Here is a 16,958-nt window from a genome sequence, read left to right on the forward strand (position 1 = left end):
CCTGGGCGCATGAGCGCGAGTTTACACAACGAGGCTGTAAAGGCGGACGATTTGGCGTGATGACGTTTAGTAGTCTCATTTAGCCACTTGTTAGCAACTGCCTTTTTTAAAGACACATAAAGGCTTTAAACTTCAGAAGTGCGGTATTTATTGATGTATTTTATGTTGAAAAAACTAAATGTTAAAATCTATTAAGCTTGTGTTAACCACAGACCTTATTTCAGGCATCTAACTAAAAACCCATTCAAAAAACCCATTGACTTTCAGACGAGGGAACCGGAAGTGCTAAAATGCTAACTCATATCCAGGTTTTAGGACTCATTCCTGTAGCACTCTATTGGGCTTTCCTATTAGCACTGTTTGCCGCGCCAAGTCAAACATTGCCACGCTGATTTGCGTTTCCATTACCAGTTTTAGCGCACCAAGTCATGCCGCGCCATGCCCAAGATGGACTATCTCCGGAGTCGGGCCACAGTGCGCCCCACCCACCTCCGAGGGGGTTACGGTGACGCTTTCGCTTTTAGCTGCATAGAGTCGCGGGTTAAGTTGCTGCTGATGAAAACCCAACATTTCCTGATTTTGCTGCTTCATAATAAAAGCCTTTATCAAAATAAAGGGGGTCTTGTATTGTGAAGAATTTATAGAGAATTAAATGTTTATCTCAGCAGCTATTATTCAATAAAAACAAGTCTACTAACACTGCAGAGAGGGAGAGAACAAGCAGCAAAAATAACGGGGGGACTTTTATTGTGACGAATATAGGACATTTTGTGTTTATCCACCGTTTTTTACAGCCGCTCTTTTGACCACCACACACCCTCAATAGGGTAGCCCTGTTGTAATGGAGATGCAAATCCGTGCTGAGTCAAACAGAGTCGAGCCAAGTCAGCACATGTATATGTAAAAGCCCTATCAATTGAAAAGAGACCTCTTTAGTGACACTGCTTTCACATTAGTTCACGCCATGTTTTGTAGCATGTGTACATGTACACAAGAAGTTATGAGGAGATATCAGTTAAAAGCAACCGGTCAGTAATCAGATTTCTCATCATCCTCTACTATATTATTGAACTAAAGCTGGCACGTTTTAATTGTATTAATGATACGCAGCATTTGGAGTGATGCTGAAGTGAGAGGACAGGCTTAGTGCTGAGAGAGAACACGGTGTACTTGTCTGAATTTCACAAACATCTGCTGTTCAGCTGTGGAAGAAACACATTATTTTGTCATCTATAGTATAAGTCTTTAATACCTCATTTAGAAAGCCAGTTTAGCATTTATCAGGAAGCTACATTTGGTTCCCCTAATCTATTACCCTGATTGTGAAAACTTCGGGGTCCTGCAGAAAGCTGACCCTCACCTGCTGCCTATAGAAACATACTTTATGTTCACCTATGTTTGACACAAATGTACAGCTATCATCTCTGACTGTGTGTCATTGCAAATCAACAGAATCCAGGCTGCCTCTGAGTGAGTTTTTAATATTGTATGTCTGCAGAATAACGCCCCCTGGTTGCAAAGTGGGGACCAACTAGTTTACATGAATAAAACACAGGCTGGTTGGACTTGTTATGGTGAGTTATAAACAAACTAAGGTCAGAGTTACCTCACTGATGCAACAAGCTGTGATTTAGTGTGTGTGCGTGTGTGCGGTACCCTACAGCGGTGGCTTCTCATCTGCATCTTAACTCAACCCAGCATATTCATCAGCAACCTCCCCACCGGCTTTGTTATACCTCTCCACTCTCTGTCTCTCTGTACTTCCACTTAGAAAACAAAACAAAATAAAGCTGTGTGCGCAGTGGTGTATTCCCGACTAGTTGCCGGAGTGCGGTTCCTGTGCGTACCTCGGCTTTGATCCCACTGTAAATTAAACATGCCTTTTTAGATAACAGGCTCCGTGCCACCTACTGAGTCAAACTGCACCTCCGCGCTTCACACAGCTCCTGTCCCCGGTTTGAACCCAGCGGAGTTGATTCATGTTAACGCAGAAATAACAGCCGAGGGAATCTCTGCGAATGCAATTAGGCCACGGTTGCATTGTTTGTCAGGTGTGTACAGTATAGAGACAGTTTTTGCGAAAAATCTCAAATATGGCATTGATGTGTGTTTTGGTGATGAATGAGTGGTGCAGGAGAATGTTGGGCCCAACTGGGAAATGGCCCCAGTCAAGTAGGAGGTCAAAAGTTAGGTCAAGCAGTGCTAATCTGGGTGGGAACGCTCGGTGCTTGACCCTTGACATCAAGTTACGACTAGTTTTTATAGCACATGAAGGCTTTGTACAAGGTACTACACATGGTGGATGGATTTGCAGCATGATACTAGTAGTAGTAGTTAACAGTTTTCCTTAAAGCTAACAGGCTTACATTTAGGGAATTTGTGAGAATGTGCAGCTTTTCTCTGTTTTGTTTGATTGTAAATTTAACATCTTTGGGTTTTTGACTGTTGGTTGGTCAAAACATGCAACATGAAGATGTAACGCTAGTTCTGGGAAATAGTGATTTGTCACTATTTTCTGATGTTTTTAGGCTAAAATAATGGATTAGTTGTAAAGATAATAGACGGATTGATTTATAATGAATGCAACTGTTAGTTGCAGCCCTACTAGAATTATTTGTCTGATACTTGTTACCTTTATTTAGCATTGGTGTAATACTAAGGCTGTCAAAGTTAATGTGTTAACGCAAATTTGCGATTTTTAGGTTGTACCGGACTCAGTTTTTAAGCTAGAGTGGAGATACCGGTATCACATGAAAATATAAAAACCTAAGGAATCCATTGGTACCAACCATGTCATACATAAATAACGCTCCAAACCTGCGCTAAATTTTGGCGAGGAAAAACTGTCATGGCCATTTTCAAAGGGGTCCCTTGACCTCTGACCTCAAGATATGTGAATGAAAATGGGTTCTATGGGTACCCACGAGTCTTCCCTTTACAGACATGCCCACTTTATGATAATCACATGCAGTTTGGGGCAAGTCATAGTCAAGTCAGCACACTGACAGCTGTTGTTGTCTGTTGGGCTGCAGTTTGCCATGTTATGATTTGAGCATTTTTTTATGCTAAATGCAGTACCTGTGAGGGTTTGTGGACAATATCTGTCACTGTTTTATGGTGTTAATTTATTAAGAATAATAAATATATACATACATTTACATAAAGCAGCATATTTGCCCACTCCCATGTTGATAAGGTACATTTCAAAATGTATTTGCATCACTACTCAAATTATTATCAGGGCCTCTCATGTACCTGCTGATACCTAGACTAGACGTGTAAACACGCAGTCGAATATCCTAATTCATAACAAGCAGCAAAATCAGACCTCTGCGTATTGTTTTTGGCTTGCAAACTAATTATTTTAGTCGAGGGAGTTTCAAATGAAAAGATCCCTCTTCAATAACGAGACAAGATATTTCACATATTTCAATTTTAGACTTTAACCCTGATGTGAACACCCTGCATTTGGAGAATGAGTTTCTGTGTCTCTCAAAAAGAAGTGCGCAGCAGCCTTCTGAGCTCTATGTGGTCCTTTTGCTCCACTGGTCGTGTCTGCCTGTTTTCCTTTTGAGGTCTTTGAAATGCTAATCACTTCCCCTCCCCTCTTTTCTTCTCCGTCTGTGCTCTAGATTCCCCCTCCAACTACATCAGGCAGCTGGAGACTAAAGTGCGGATCCTGGAGGACGATAACAATAAGCTTCTCACACAGGTGAGGTACACACATACAGATGCTGTATACGTGTAAATGCTACTGCCGCAGCCCAGTCCAGTACTATTTGAACTTATACCCTCACTAAACACCTCTTGTGCAACTTCACCCAAAACATGTGCCAGACAGCTGCGATGAGATCCAGTGGTTTGCTTGATGCCTCTTGTGAAGCCACCCCCTCACAACAGCCTGCCCGTTAGTTGGAGAATATGTTTATCCATGTTTAATTCATGGGGAGTCAGTAAGCTTCACTCGCGAGCAGTGATGTTAGTCCCCGAGGCGAACTGTGGGAGCGGAGGAGAGATGAGAGGAGGAAAAAGGAGGGGATAGAGGCATTAAGTGACAGTGACAGAGTAAAGAATTTCTCCCAAAGTTGACCTTGCTCTGACTTCTCCCAAATTCGGAGGATGGAGGGCTGAGCGGGTGGAGGTGGGAGTGTGAGGAGGAGGAGGAGGGGGGTGGATGTTTGGCCTGGTTCACAAGGGGTTCACATGTCATTCAGCAGAGGTGTGTGTTACACAACCACAGACGTTGGTGAAATTTTATAACCGAAACATATTAATTGGTCACGTTTAGGGGATCAAATTGTGGAACACGGCTCATTAATTAACGGTGAAAACTTAACAGCATGAGATACATCCATGCATCTCTTTCATATATCGTTTTTCTGTTTCATGATGTGATTCGGTTCATTTGAATGCAAGTCAGGCTGCAGACAGTCGAGTTGGAATTTCACAGTTTAAATCAAAGCCTTTATTCTTAAAAAAAAAAAAAAGAAGTGATTTCTCTTACCCCAATTATCTCCCAGCAGATTCATATGTAGGCAGAGAGTGTAGGCTGGAATCACTGATACGAAACCTAAATGATCCTCATAATTAGCCCTTAAGTGCTACAATTAGGTGCTACACATTGTCTCACAGCAGTCAAGACGTATATAATTTGACCCTGCTTCGTAAAGTCGACTAATAGTCCTTGTTCACATTTGAAGTGATGATGTGTGGGATTTTTTTTCTTTTTCTTTTCTTTTCATTTGAGGTTGGGATGAGTATGTTTTTTTAATAATAGAACTTAATATAGAATCTAATAGAATTACACTTTAATCGAATACAGTTGTGACTAGTAGAGCATGAAAATGAACTGCCATTGCCAGTAATCAGAATAATCTATAATGAACATATACGCTATTATGTTTTTCTCTCCCTATAGGCTTATAACCGGTATAGTTTATCACAATTACCGACGAAAAAGGTAACTTTCTGAAAACGTCACTGTTTGTTGGCTCGTCTGCTGGTTGAGCCTCTTTTGCCTTTTCACTCTTTTATCCGTTTGGTGGTGGTGGTGGGACTTTTCACAGCTTTGAGCTTGTTGCTTAATGCAGAGGGTGGACACATTAAAAGCAACACCTGTACAATATAATGCACTCAGCCGCAGAAACATTGATATAAGGTTGAGTTGATGTTGACACTTTCACACAGGTGCTGAATCAACTCTATGGTAACGTTTAAAGGAATAGTTCGGCATTTTGGGTGATCGCGCTTATTCGCTTTCTTGCCGAGAGTTAGATGAAAAGATTGATACCACTCTCACGTCTGTACACTGAGTATGTAGCTACAGCCAGCAGCTGGTTAGCTTAGCTTAGCATGAAGACTGGAAACCGTGGGAAACAGCTATAGCCTGGCTCTGTCAAAAGGCAACAAAAGTATCTCTAAAGCTCACCAATTGACACTTGATATCTTGTTTGTTTAATTTGTACAAAAACCAAAGTGTAAAAACAGAGAAGATTCCAGTCTTTATGCTAAGCTAGTAAGCTAAGCGGCTGCTAGCTTCATATTTATCGTACAGACATGTGTGGTATCGATCTTCTCGTCTAACTCTTGTCAAGTGAATGAGCGTATTTTCCAAAATGTCAAATATATGTTGAAGGCCATACGGGCGTACTTGGCGTTGTACGTGATATTTTGTCCGTCAAAATACAGTCCAATACAACAAAGTGCGGCCTTAAACGTTACGATGGAACTGAATCACCCTTGTGACACAGTGTCAGTGTTGCATAAGCCCAAATGAATTGGATTGCATTACGTTGTAGAGGTGTTGCTTCTGTGTCCAGTCCCTGCTATGCACTGCTAGCATGCTATGCTAACAAACGAGCACAGGTGGCCTTGCTTGTATGTGGTCTATCTTGGCGAGAAAGCCGTTTTCCTGTCCTTGGGAGCTGTGTGTCGCACAGCGCAGTCTGTGTTTGGTACAAGGTACCCCCAGGTGAATGAATGCTACATTGTGCTTCGGTGCACTAATGACACACGCTTGTCCTGGCTTGTCTGGGACGTCTGGTGGGCTGAATAATTTAGGATACGGGGGGGCAACACAGGTAGATCCAGGTATCCATAATGCATGGCTGACATTGAGTGCAACTGAAGAATGAAGGAATGTCTGGAGTTAACAAAAATACTACCTTGATGGTTGTGTTATTAATAAACTTTGCTTTCTATTGAATTGTAAAGATTGGTAATGAGCTCCAGTAAATAATGGAAACAATAGAGCATATCTGGAGAATATGGCTCATATTTACTAATGTGTCTGATAACGAGCAGGTGGAATTGTTACAATGGATTAGTTGCCTCAATGGACATATTGCCTAACTTCCTGTGTTATGAAACAGTTCGAGTGGAACTTGTGCTGAGCCTGAAGGAAACAATAGCCTCTTATAGCTGGAATGTTGACCCTCCAAACCAGCTTGGCCGAACTGTACTAAAGAGAGAAGGGAGGGAGTTAACAACAAGGTCCCACGGTGAAAATGAACCAAGGCCTGCACGGCACAGGTGTAAAACACAGTGAGGAAAAAAACAGGTGTGTGCACACGTGCACGCCCACGTTCGTACTCGAAACATGCTCCGGCGCATTGCAAGTACATGATTTGCTCTTTTCTCCTCCTCTGATCTCCCATGTCTTTCAACCGTTACTTATCTCTGTTAGCTCACTGAAGGGTGAGGCACTCTGTGGCTTTTGCCTACATGCTCACTTCCACTTTATCATTAACATGTAAGTGCCCGGTGTGACTCCGAGAACTGAATGATTCATATGGCAGATTGAGATGACGCTCCATCCGTTAACTGCGGGCTAATTGAGCTCATTTTGTGAGAGTGGACCGCAGTCGGGTCCAGTGGATTTGAGTGATGAAAGAGGTGAAAAGAAGATGGATTTGCACATGGTTTAGTTACTCAACGCTACTACGACAAGCTTTCCCTTCTCGCAGGTTGCATAATACAGTTTACAATCTTGCAATATTTTGTAAATTTTTAAAGAATAGGTCCTTTATTTCAAACAGAGGTAGACAAAAGCAGGTTTCTCATTTCTGGTCAGGACTAGAAGGTAACCAGCAAATTGCAAAAACATGCAAAAACTCTCATGAGACTCGCTGCCTGACGACCTATCCAAACTTTAACCATTCAAGGTCAATAACTAACCTTAACCATTCGAGGTCAATGCCTAACCTTAACCATCTCACGAGAGTTTCGCAATTTGCGTGTCACCTTCTAGCCACAATGCTCTTGACAACTATCAGCTCTAGATGCTCTCTACATGCATCATATTGTGGTAAACCACTGAAGCTAAACGTGCAGTCCCAGGCAAACAGTTAGCATTCTTACCACACCAATTTTAGGACCCATGTAAATAAAGAAACTGCATTGTTGTTGTATTGCAGCGTAGAGCTAGCTAGTCCTAGTATTTTAAGTAAGATGATGAAAAATGTAAGGTCAGACTCTACCCAGTGTCTAGCACAGGCTACTCAGATTAATCCGATTGTGTTCTATATTAGGGGTGGGGATCACCAGAGGCCCCACGATACAATATTAATGCGATTTTAAACATTTTACGATATGCTGAGTATTACAATAAGATATATTGCGATTTATTACCTATTTTCAACTGAAAATGTTGCAGTTTGTCAACATCTGTTTTATCTAATAAGATACAGTGTTCACTCTGTTCATCTCAGAGTTTTCATTCACATATCTTGAGGTCAGAGGTCAAGGGACCCCTTTTGAAAATAGCCATGCCAGTTTTTCCTCACCAAAATTCAGTGTAAATTTGGAGCAATATTTAGTGTTCTTCCCGACAAGCTAACATGACATGATTGGTTGGTACTAATGCCTTCGGTTTTCTAATTTCATATATGATAGTAGCTTCACTCTAGCTTTAAGACTGTAGCCCGCTACAACCTCTGAAAGACAGAATATAGCGTCTGGGCCTGCCAGTGGCCGTCGGAAGAGTTTAATAGTTTATATAATAAAAGGTCGATACTTGACGTTCATGTATCGATACAATATTGCCACACAAAATATCGCGATACTTTGCCGTATCGATACTTTCCCACCCCTATTTTATATTCCACTAAATTATGGCGCTCAAGGAACACGCTGCCATCCTCCCTACCCTTTTGTCAAGGCGGCATCACCCCTGCCCCTCATAACTCAAACAGGAAACGATGCGTGGCGTCCACAGCTTCTTCCTGTCAGCGCCAAGAACATTGTGATGGATGGATAGACGGAGGGGCTAGCCAAGAGGACTGCAGAGGGCCAACTGTCCCCGGCTGTCAGTGCAAACAAATGGCGTTGTTGGTCTCAGTGGTCAAGGTCAACTCAGGAAGGGACGTAAAGTTGGAGACATGTTGGTGTGTCTGTAAATCTGGGCTTTGCATTACTGGAATATTCTTCAGATGCTGTGTAGACCCTGTCATACGACTATTTCTGATCTTACTCAGTCTTCTTATTCAATTGACAGATGTTTTCATTTATGGATTGTGTGTTTATATGTCACTCCTCCAGATGTGACATTTAGGGGCATAGCTTGCTGGTAGACACAAAGCCTGGAGAAATGACAAAGAGATGTTAGCAAAGGTACAGAATTGAGGGCATGAATATGGAAACCCAAAGGATAGATCAAGAAGTGCCAAGGGAAGGATTGTGAAAGGTTAGAGGAACACTAGCAGGATACTAAGCTAGAAGAGATGAGGGGATATCAAAGGACAGAGGAGACAAGGGGAATGCTGATTGTAGCTTTGTGTGTGTGCAAACTGTGTATGTGACAGAGATTATACAGACAATACAGCACAATGTCCACGCATTCATAGACGCACACCCACTGCTCATTTGGGCTATTTATTGCACAAGCGCTCCCGGGCATCACGTGTGTTTACACGCCGCGCCTGGCGCAGAGGGAACACTAGTGCGTGACATGAGAAATGTCATAAGGAACAGCGGTGTTGCCGTGTTCCTGCCTACAGAGAGGAGCCGGGGCTGGTTACTGCCTCCAGGAACCAGTGGTCTTTTGGCTGCTAATGAGGACAAATCTTAGGTACTGTGTGCCTGTGTAATGGCCCTCGATGACGGCACAACGTGAGCGCACTGAAGTGCCATTTATGTAGTAAGCCTCAACAAATAAAGATCAGCTTTGCAAACGAAGTGCTCAGAGGAACGGCGTCAGAGTGACGATGAGAGTGCAGGTGCCAGTGTAGGAGGGGGAAGAACCTTGGGGTCCTTAATGAACCATTGCTGAGGATCTTAATGTACACAATAGAGCCTGACAAATATATTAACATATATATTCTCTGACGTTATTACACGGCTTTGTTGATTACTCGATTCTGATTGGTCAGTCACAGCATTCTACGGTCTGTTATTTCTTTATAACAGACCGTTGCTATGTATAACAGACCGTTGCTATGGGCGCAGTCGTGATGTCGGACTCTGGTGGACCATTTTTGTGTCAAATTATTGATTTCTTTTTTTTAAGTAGCAGTGTAATAAGCGGGGAGCTAATGGGTCATTGTTGTAAAATAAACCCCTTTAGGGTTGGGTCCACCGCATCATCCTGTCGGGGTTTATTTCAATGATTGGCTCGCTGTACATTATCCCTTACATAGCAGATTATCAAAGATATAATGGTATTGGTGTGTTGTTGTAGAGCTGGATATTGGCTCCTGATTCGATTTGATTTTGATTCACAAACTCCAGACTCGATTTGTATCGATTCGATTCGTGATTCTGTTACATCAGATAAATACCGATGTTACATAAATTGCCTCTCAGAATTTATCCTGGGAACTTAAACTTCTTCAACATTCACAAGTGAGCAGCAACACTGTTGTTTCCTTGAATAGATAATTGTATAAAGTGCACATTATAGGCTAAATTATAAACACATTTCTGGGTTAAGAAACTGCAGACGGAGGATTTTCTTTAGCACATGCAAAGTGACTAAAACATGGCACATCTATGTTCTCTTTAAAGGCCTACGTGTGCAAAACAGTTGACCAAGAATAATAACAGACCTGCAGCACTTACAAGCGTGTCATCATTACGCATATTTTAAAGAATAAATGCCAAACCATGCGGCTATGCATGATCTGTCAGAACCAGATGCTTTAAGTAAGTACAGGGCGTCCACTTTAATGATCACTTTGAGCCCACTAATCAGCACTGTTTGTGTTGACAGACAGCTGGCTAGTTAGCGTTGGCTACCTGGGAGGGACAGACTGAATAAAGTACAATCCACACACTCTTCAGTCCACAGGTTGACATCTCTCAGCCGGAGAATCTCATCAACAAAGACAAACCATGAGCTCGGATCAGTGTGACGTCTTTCTTTTGTCATTTGCTTACTTTTTAGCATAGAACAACCTATTTGTGCATGTTGTTAATGATGCAATTTCTGCAAAGTATAGATTTTTCACATCATGCAGCCCTACCTGATCCACTTATAACAAGTAACCAGTGCCTATATTTAGCGCAGACGTATACATGTTTACTGAGAAAAAGTGCAAATGCAAAGATTGGGAGTGTTTTTGTACATATTTATAACTAGTTTGGACTAATATGAACTTTGTTGATAATACCAATATCTGCAGACATTGGTCAATGAGTAACAAGACAGAAAGTAGTTTAAAAATAGCATCTCCATGACACAGTGTTTGTCTACAGGAGAGCCCTGACGAGGTTACTTCTTGACTGTGAGATGTCCTGTTCAATATACATATCTTGATCAGAATTATTAAATAACCATATTTAAAGGGTTCCTTATTGATAGTGTTTGTTTGGGTTATGTGTTGAAGAAATTGATCATGGCGAGTTTATTGTTTTTGGATTGATTAAACTCTCAAATATCAATCCTAATATTGACCTTAAAAATACAGTATCAGTCGGGCTCTACTCAAATGTTTATTTATTACAGTAAAAAAAAAAAAAAAAGTATATTGGCCAATATGTACTGTTAGTAGATTTTTGCAATTATCTAGTATTTACATCATCATTATCTGCCTCAAAAATCCAGTATCGGTTGGGCTCTAACACAATTTAGGTTATTTTACAGCTGTCCATTTTGACGTAGTCGTAATATACAGTAATGTCTCTGTGGGATGTAACTGTGTTAACAGTAACAGATGCAATTACATTGATTTTGTGTCATAGTAATGATGAAAAAATTTAAAAAAAACAAAAAAAACTCAAATGATTACTGAGCTTAAAAATCATATGACAGGAAAGATCATGTGTATTATCTTATTTTGGATTAATCATTTGGATTAATTGGCATGTAGTAAAGCAACACCCAACATATTTTCAATTGACACGGCACTGAAGTCTTATATCTGTTTTTTTTTTGTTGTGTGTTTGTGTTTGTTTATTGCTCAGCAGTGTAACCCAGGTGACCTCCGTGCCCTGAGGAAGGGAATGACCCTCTACCACTCAGAGTCCCAGCTGTCCTCGCTGCCCCAACGCCAGGACGCCATGCACAAGGTCAGTACCCAGGAGGCTAGCACTCACACACACAGAGGGACCCACACAAGAAGGGTACACACATGCAAACACTCACATTGACACAAATAGAGGGGTACCCACTCATACCTAACCACCTAAACAGTCACAGTCAAAGATCAACACTGTGACATGCTTATACAAACGTGGTTACGTATAGAGGGTTTAATTGCACGCACACTTAATTGTGGGGAAGACTGCACCGGTGCCTCCACAGTGGAATCAAGTCTTGTCAGCTCTAATTCACTTTACTTTTAACTTTCCAATTATACCTCCACATGCAACCTCACTAACTCTTCCACATGACGGGAAGTGAAACGCACAGACACGCAGGAAGAAAAAAGCGAGTGAAAGGAGGTAGGGCATGAGTGGGATGAGACAGAGGAGAGGAAGAAGAGAACCTAAGACAGCGAGACAAGAATGGAAAATAAAGAGGAGTCAGCCATCCCTTCTCTTCCTCCCATATCCTGTCCCTTCAGCTCCCTTCCTCCTCCCCGGGGCCTGTTTGAACTGAATCCCTCTATGAAAGTAATAATCCTCTACAATCCACCGCCACCCCCTGACCCAGCCAGTGTCTGGGGAGGAGAGGCTGGGTAATTGTTTTCTGACTGCTTAAGGAAGGTCAGAGCCGGGCTACACCACTAACCAGAGGACTAAATCTTCCCTGTGTAAAAATCAATATTGTGTTTTAATCACAGGCCCAGTGTGAGGTCGCCGGCTGAGTGCGTTCAGAGCCGGCTCGCACCTTTTTAAGCTCGCAGGTCAAACCCGCCTCCTCACGGAAGGTTCGTGCCGCTCAATAATGTCCATAAAACCTTGACCCCAACGCGAGGTCTCTCCCCGCAGGAGGATGGATTTAAACTGCAAAAATTATCTTGATGGTTGTCTCTCCGCATTTAATTTCACAGTTCATGTTCACAGCAAACAAGGCCGTGATGTCGACTTGAGGTGTGAATTTTGGCTCCTCGCTGACACGACGTCATGAAGTCATATTTACATTTACAAAGTGACTTGACGAGTAAGGTTAAAGGAATAGTTCAACACTTTTAGATGAGAAGATTGATACTACACACACGTTTGTACGGTATATGTGAAGCTACAGCCAGCAGCCGGTCGGCTTAGCTCAGCAGAAAGACCAGTGGGCAACTTCGGGGTCTGAAAAGTGAAGCAAAAGTGGAAGTGCCTTAAACTTGTATTCTGTCTGTTAGGGTTAGGCAGGGGGCAACTCCTCTGGTTGCAAAACGAAGTCTGATTGTGTGGAAGTCTATGAGAAAATGAGCCTACTTCTCACTGAACATTGTAAACATGAGTTTATGGTCTCAATCGCTAGTTTCAAGTCTTCTTCAATACAGCATGATGTTCATTTTGTAAATGATGGTACCATTTACAGTCAAATAGACCATAAAGCAGGGGATGCTTCAGGGCTTGGCTACCTTGTGATTGACAGGTCACTACCACAGCGTTGTCCGGTCTGGGAGTTGTCCATGTTTTCGTCTTAGAACTTTAACCCTTTAACGGCCAAAAACCAAGATGGTGACGGACATAAACCAAGATGGCGAAGGCCAAAAACCAAGATGGCGACGGCCAAAAACCAAGATGGCGACGGCCAAAAACCAAGCTGGCGAAGGCCAAAAACCAATATGGCGACGGCCAAAAACCAAGATGGGGAAGGCCAAAAACCAATATGGCGACGGCCAAAAACCAAGATGGGGAAGGCCAAAAACCAAGATGGCAACGGCCAAAAACCAATATGGCGACGGCCAAAAACCAAGATGGGGAAGGCCAAAAACCAAGATGGCAACGGCCAACAACCAAGATGTCGACGGCTGAAAACCAAGATGGCGACGGCCATAAACCAAGATGGCGACGGCCAAAAACCAAGATGGCGACTGGCGAAATTCCAGACTCGAGGCTTCAAAACGGCATCCACAAACCAACGGGTGACGTCACGTTGACTACGTCCACGTCTTATATACAGTCTATGATAAAGACTGGAAACGGGGAAACAGCTAGCCTGGCTTTGTCCAAAGGTAACAAAATCCATCTACTCGCACCGCCGAGTCTAAACTAATTGACATGTTATATCTTTTTTGTTTAATCCGTACAAAAACCAAATTGTGAAAACGACAAATAGAAGTTTTAGGGGGGCTACATGTGGGATTTCTTAGCGTCAGGCTACCAGCACAGACTTCAGCAAGCTCACAATAGGATACTGGCATATCGGTTGCATGCAGCAAAGAATAACTTATTCTTGCGATTAAAGTCCTCTTCTCAGGATGGCTTTGTTGTCGTGACAACTACACGGAGACGCACTCCGTGATCGATTGCCTGCTCTCTAATGTGGCCCGAGTTCATCCACGTGTGAGAGAAAGCCCTCGTTGGAAGATGGAGAGAGAGAGAAGGAAAGAGAAGATGAGAGATGTGGAGACTGTAACAGCCGAACTTCAGTGAACTGGACTCTCCGTTGTGTGTACCCATCCTAATCTATCAGCTCATCCTTTAGATTTAGCCTTTGTCTCGTTCAGGCCCGGTTTCAGGTCAGCGAGTGTGCGTGAGATTGTCAGATAGAAAACGAGCAAGAGAGAAGAAAAGCAGCGGCCAGCCTGCGCGATCCTCACAAACACTCAACAGTCGGCTCTGATACTGTATGCTCCGACTACAAACCATTGATTCTGACAGCGTTTGTTCCCCCCCTTCATCCTGCAAGGCCTAAATCAGGCCTGTTTATGCAGGCGAGCCGTCCCCGACTGTACATCCATATGAACAGTAAACATTGCCCGGAGCTGGCTGTGTCTCTGCGCTGTCCAAATCTGTTTCTTTACTGCGTGGCTCCAGCACAAAATAAACAAAACAAAAAAAACCTGGCCCAGATGCTGGCAGGAAGTGTTTACACATACACATTTCAAATAATAGCTTTAACCCACAGTAGAGAGCATCAAAAGAAGGCGACAGTGATTTACATATTATTTTTTCCTTGTAGTTGACTTCAAAGTCCACGGCAGAAGAGCTGTATGGAAAATGAAGCTATTTGTTGCAGTGACCTTTTAAACAAGAAGAAACACACTTCACACAGTGGGAAATATGTTTGTTTTTAACATTTTCTCACCCATGTGGACCTTGGTGATGCATTTAGCAATGTGAGTGTGTCATACAGTAAATATATGCCACCCCACACATCACTCCTATCCATATTTCTACAGGAACTTGCCAGCGTGTTTTTATGTTTTATCCTACAAAATAAAAGTCCTGCAGGCCATTTTCCAAACTAAGTGTTTTGCTTAACTTCCACCTTCCAGTCAGCCACTTGTTTCTACTAATTTTAGCATGGTCTAAAAATCAGCTTGCAGACTCCATTACACTAAGCATTTCATTGACTTTATTTCTTTGTCAAAGTTGTGTTATTACTGCATTAAAGGGCTGTCAATCGATTCAAATATTTAATTGCAATTAATCACGATTGTCCATAGTTAATCCCAAATTAATCACACATTTATTATCTGTTCAAAATGTACCTTAAAGGGAGATTTGTCAAGTATTTAATACTCTTATCAACATGGGAGTGGATAAATATGCTTGCTGTATGCAAATGTATGAATTTATTATTGTAAATCAATAAACAACACAGAACAAATCATAACATGGCAAACTGCAGCCCAACAGGCAACAACAGCTGTCAGTGTGTCAGTGTGCTGACTTGACTTTGACTTGCCCCAAACTGCATGTGATTATCATAAAGTGGGCATGTCTGTAAAGGGGAGACTCGTGGGTACCCATAGAACCCATTTTCATTCACATATCTTGAGGTCAAAGGTCATTACAGTTTTTCCTCTCTAAAATTTAACTTAAGTATGGAGCGTTATTTAACCTCCTTCGGTTGTTACCAATGGATTCCTTAGGTTTTCTAGTTTCATATAATACCACTCTAGCTTTAATGCGTTAAAGAAATTAGTGGCATTGAATGGCAATGAATGTCTGGTCAAATCTGTAGTCTATTTTACCGATTCGTTGATCATAGAATGTACATGTATATCGTTTAGGCAAATCACACTTCACATTGTAGAACTTCGGCTTCTTTTGTTAGGTGAAGTAAAGGTTTTGTCAAAAATATTTACAGTTTATATTTCTCGAAACTTCCGCTCTCATATCAGCATTAATATACATAACAAAATGATAGCTGAGTTGCATGTAGGGAGTGTTTTGAAGACTCCTGTTAGTGCATTCAAAGGACACTCCGAGACTTCGGGGCGTGCAGTGGAACAGCAACCTTTTTGATACAAGAAACAACAAAATTCACATTAACCTTTTCATTTTGTTCATGATTTCCTGATATCAAAGCTCATGAATGAGATACCTCATGGCAGGCGACTCTCATCTCCATACTATCATGTATGCATGTTTGACTTTTTTGTAATACCAGGAAAAATTTCCCCACGGGGACAATAAAAGTATATCTTATCTTATCTTATCTTATCTTATAACTGTGCGTGGATAACATCAACTTCTACGTGAAAACAAAAGAGCAAAACCACTGCTATCTTTCTTTTTTCTCGCACAGTTTAGATCTATTGATGACCTTTCACCATCTGAGGAAATACATAAATGTCATAAAATCATCAATGAGGAAATACATAAATGTCATAAAATCATCAATGTACATTCAATACAGTTGTCCAACCTGCGAAAAAATCTATTTTTCATGTGGTTGACGTGATATGGATAGACTGTTGGGCAGTTTCCACAAAACATCCCTCTTGGCCTCGGTGGGATTATTATTTTATCTCTGTGCTATTAGGTTGTGTGGGCTCATTCTGGCACCTAAACGGGGCCAGCGGGTGCGGAGGGAGCTGACAAACGCATCAGCAGCGAGCGGAGAATTGAACCCGGGCTAACAGAGCCACGGAGCTGTGTCTAATGCAGGGCCCCGATGCCAGGTTACAGTGAATGGCGCCATTGTGTGTCCCAGGGATCTCTGTGTCCCTCTAACAGAGAGCCACTGTCTGGAACTAACCGGGGGGTAGGATGAGTCAAGCAACCCCCTGGTCCTCTTCCTGGCTGGCTGCTCCCATCACACCGGGTTAAAATCACAATGTGCAGGTAGCAGACCTGGCTGGGAGTCGAATGCAGAAAGGGAGAAAAGAAAAACACAAGGGGGAGAGGGAGAGGTGATTTGAGTCGGGATGAAAGGGATGGCATTTTCAGCGCTGCACTACAAGAAATCTCTCGTGTTAAATCAGAAGCAAACAGCCACTGAGAAGGAGAGAGCGGTTTAGAGGAGCTCAGTGAGGTGGTGCTCATTTGACTCCTTGGTTTAAACCCTGTGTGACAGCAGAGAGGAGTCTGACATGTCCACCAGATGTTGTGGGTTTAGACCTGCCTCTTAACCCCCTTCTCTCTCTCTCTCTCATCTCCTTGCTCATGCTCTAGCTGTGTGCACT

General features: G+C 42.3%; 1 protein-coding gene across 4 annotated transcripts in view; it reads left to right on the forward strand.

The window, feature by feature from the left end:
* Window positions 1-16,958, forward strand: part of ccdc85cb (coiled-coil domain containing 85C, b) — a 57,763-nt gene that overhangs the window by 35,081 nt on the left and 5,724 nt on the right. Inside the window, exons 2-4 of one of the 4 annotated variants that reach the window (XM_074616520.1) lie at window positions 3,633-3,712; window positions 4,919-4,960; window positions 11,401-11,505. In XM_074616520.1, coding sequence (XP_074472621.1) covers window positions 3,633-3,712; window positions 4,919-4,960; window positions 11,401-11,505 — 227 coding nt within the window. The remainder of the gene's footprint in view (window positions 1-3,632; window positions 3,713-4,918; window positions 4,961-11,400; window positions 11,506-16,958) is intronic. The other 3 variants (XM_074616521.1, XM_074616523.1, XM_074616522.1) reach the window with 3 other exon arrangements.

Source organism: Sebastes fasciatus, chromosome 18, assembly GCF_043250625.1.
Source record: "Sebastes fasciatus isolate fSebFas1 chromosome 18, fSebFas1.pri, whole genome shotgun sequence".
In the NCBI taxonomy this organism is placed as follows: domain Eukaryota; kingdom Metazoa; phylum Chordata; class Actinopteri; order Perciformes; family Sebastidae; genus Sebastes; species Sebastes fasciatus.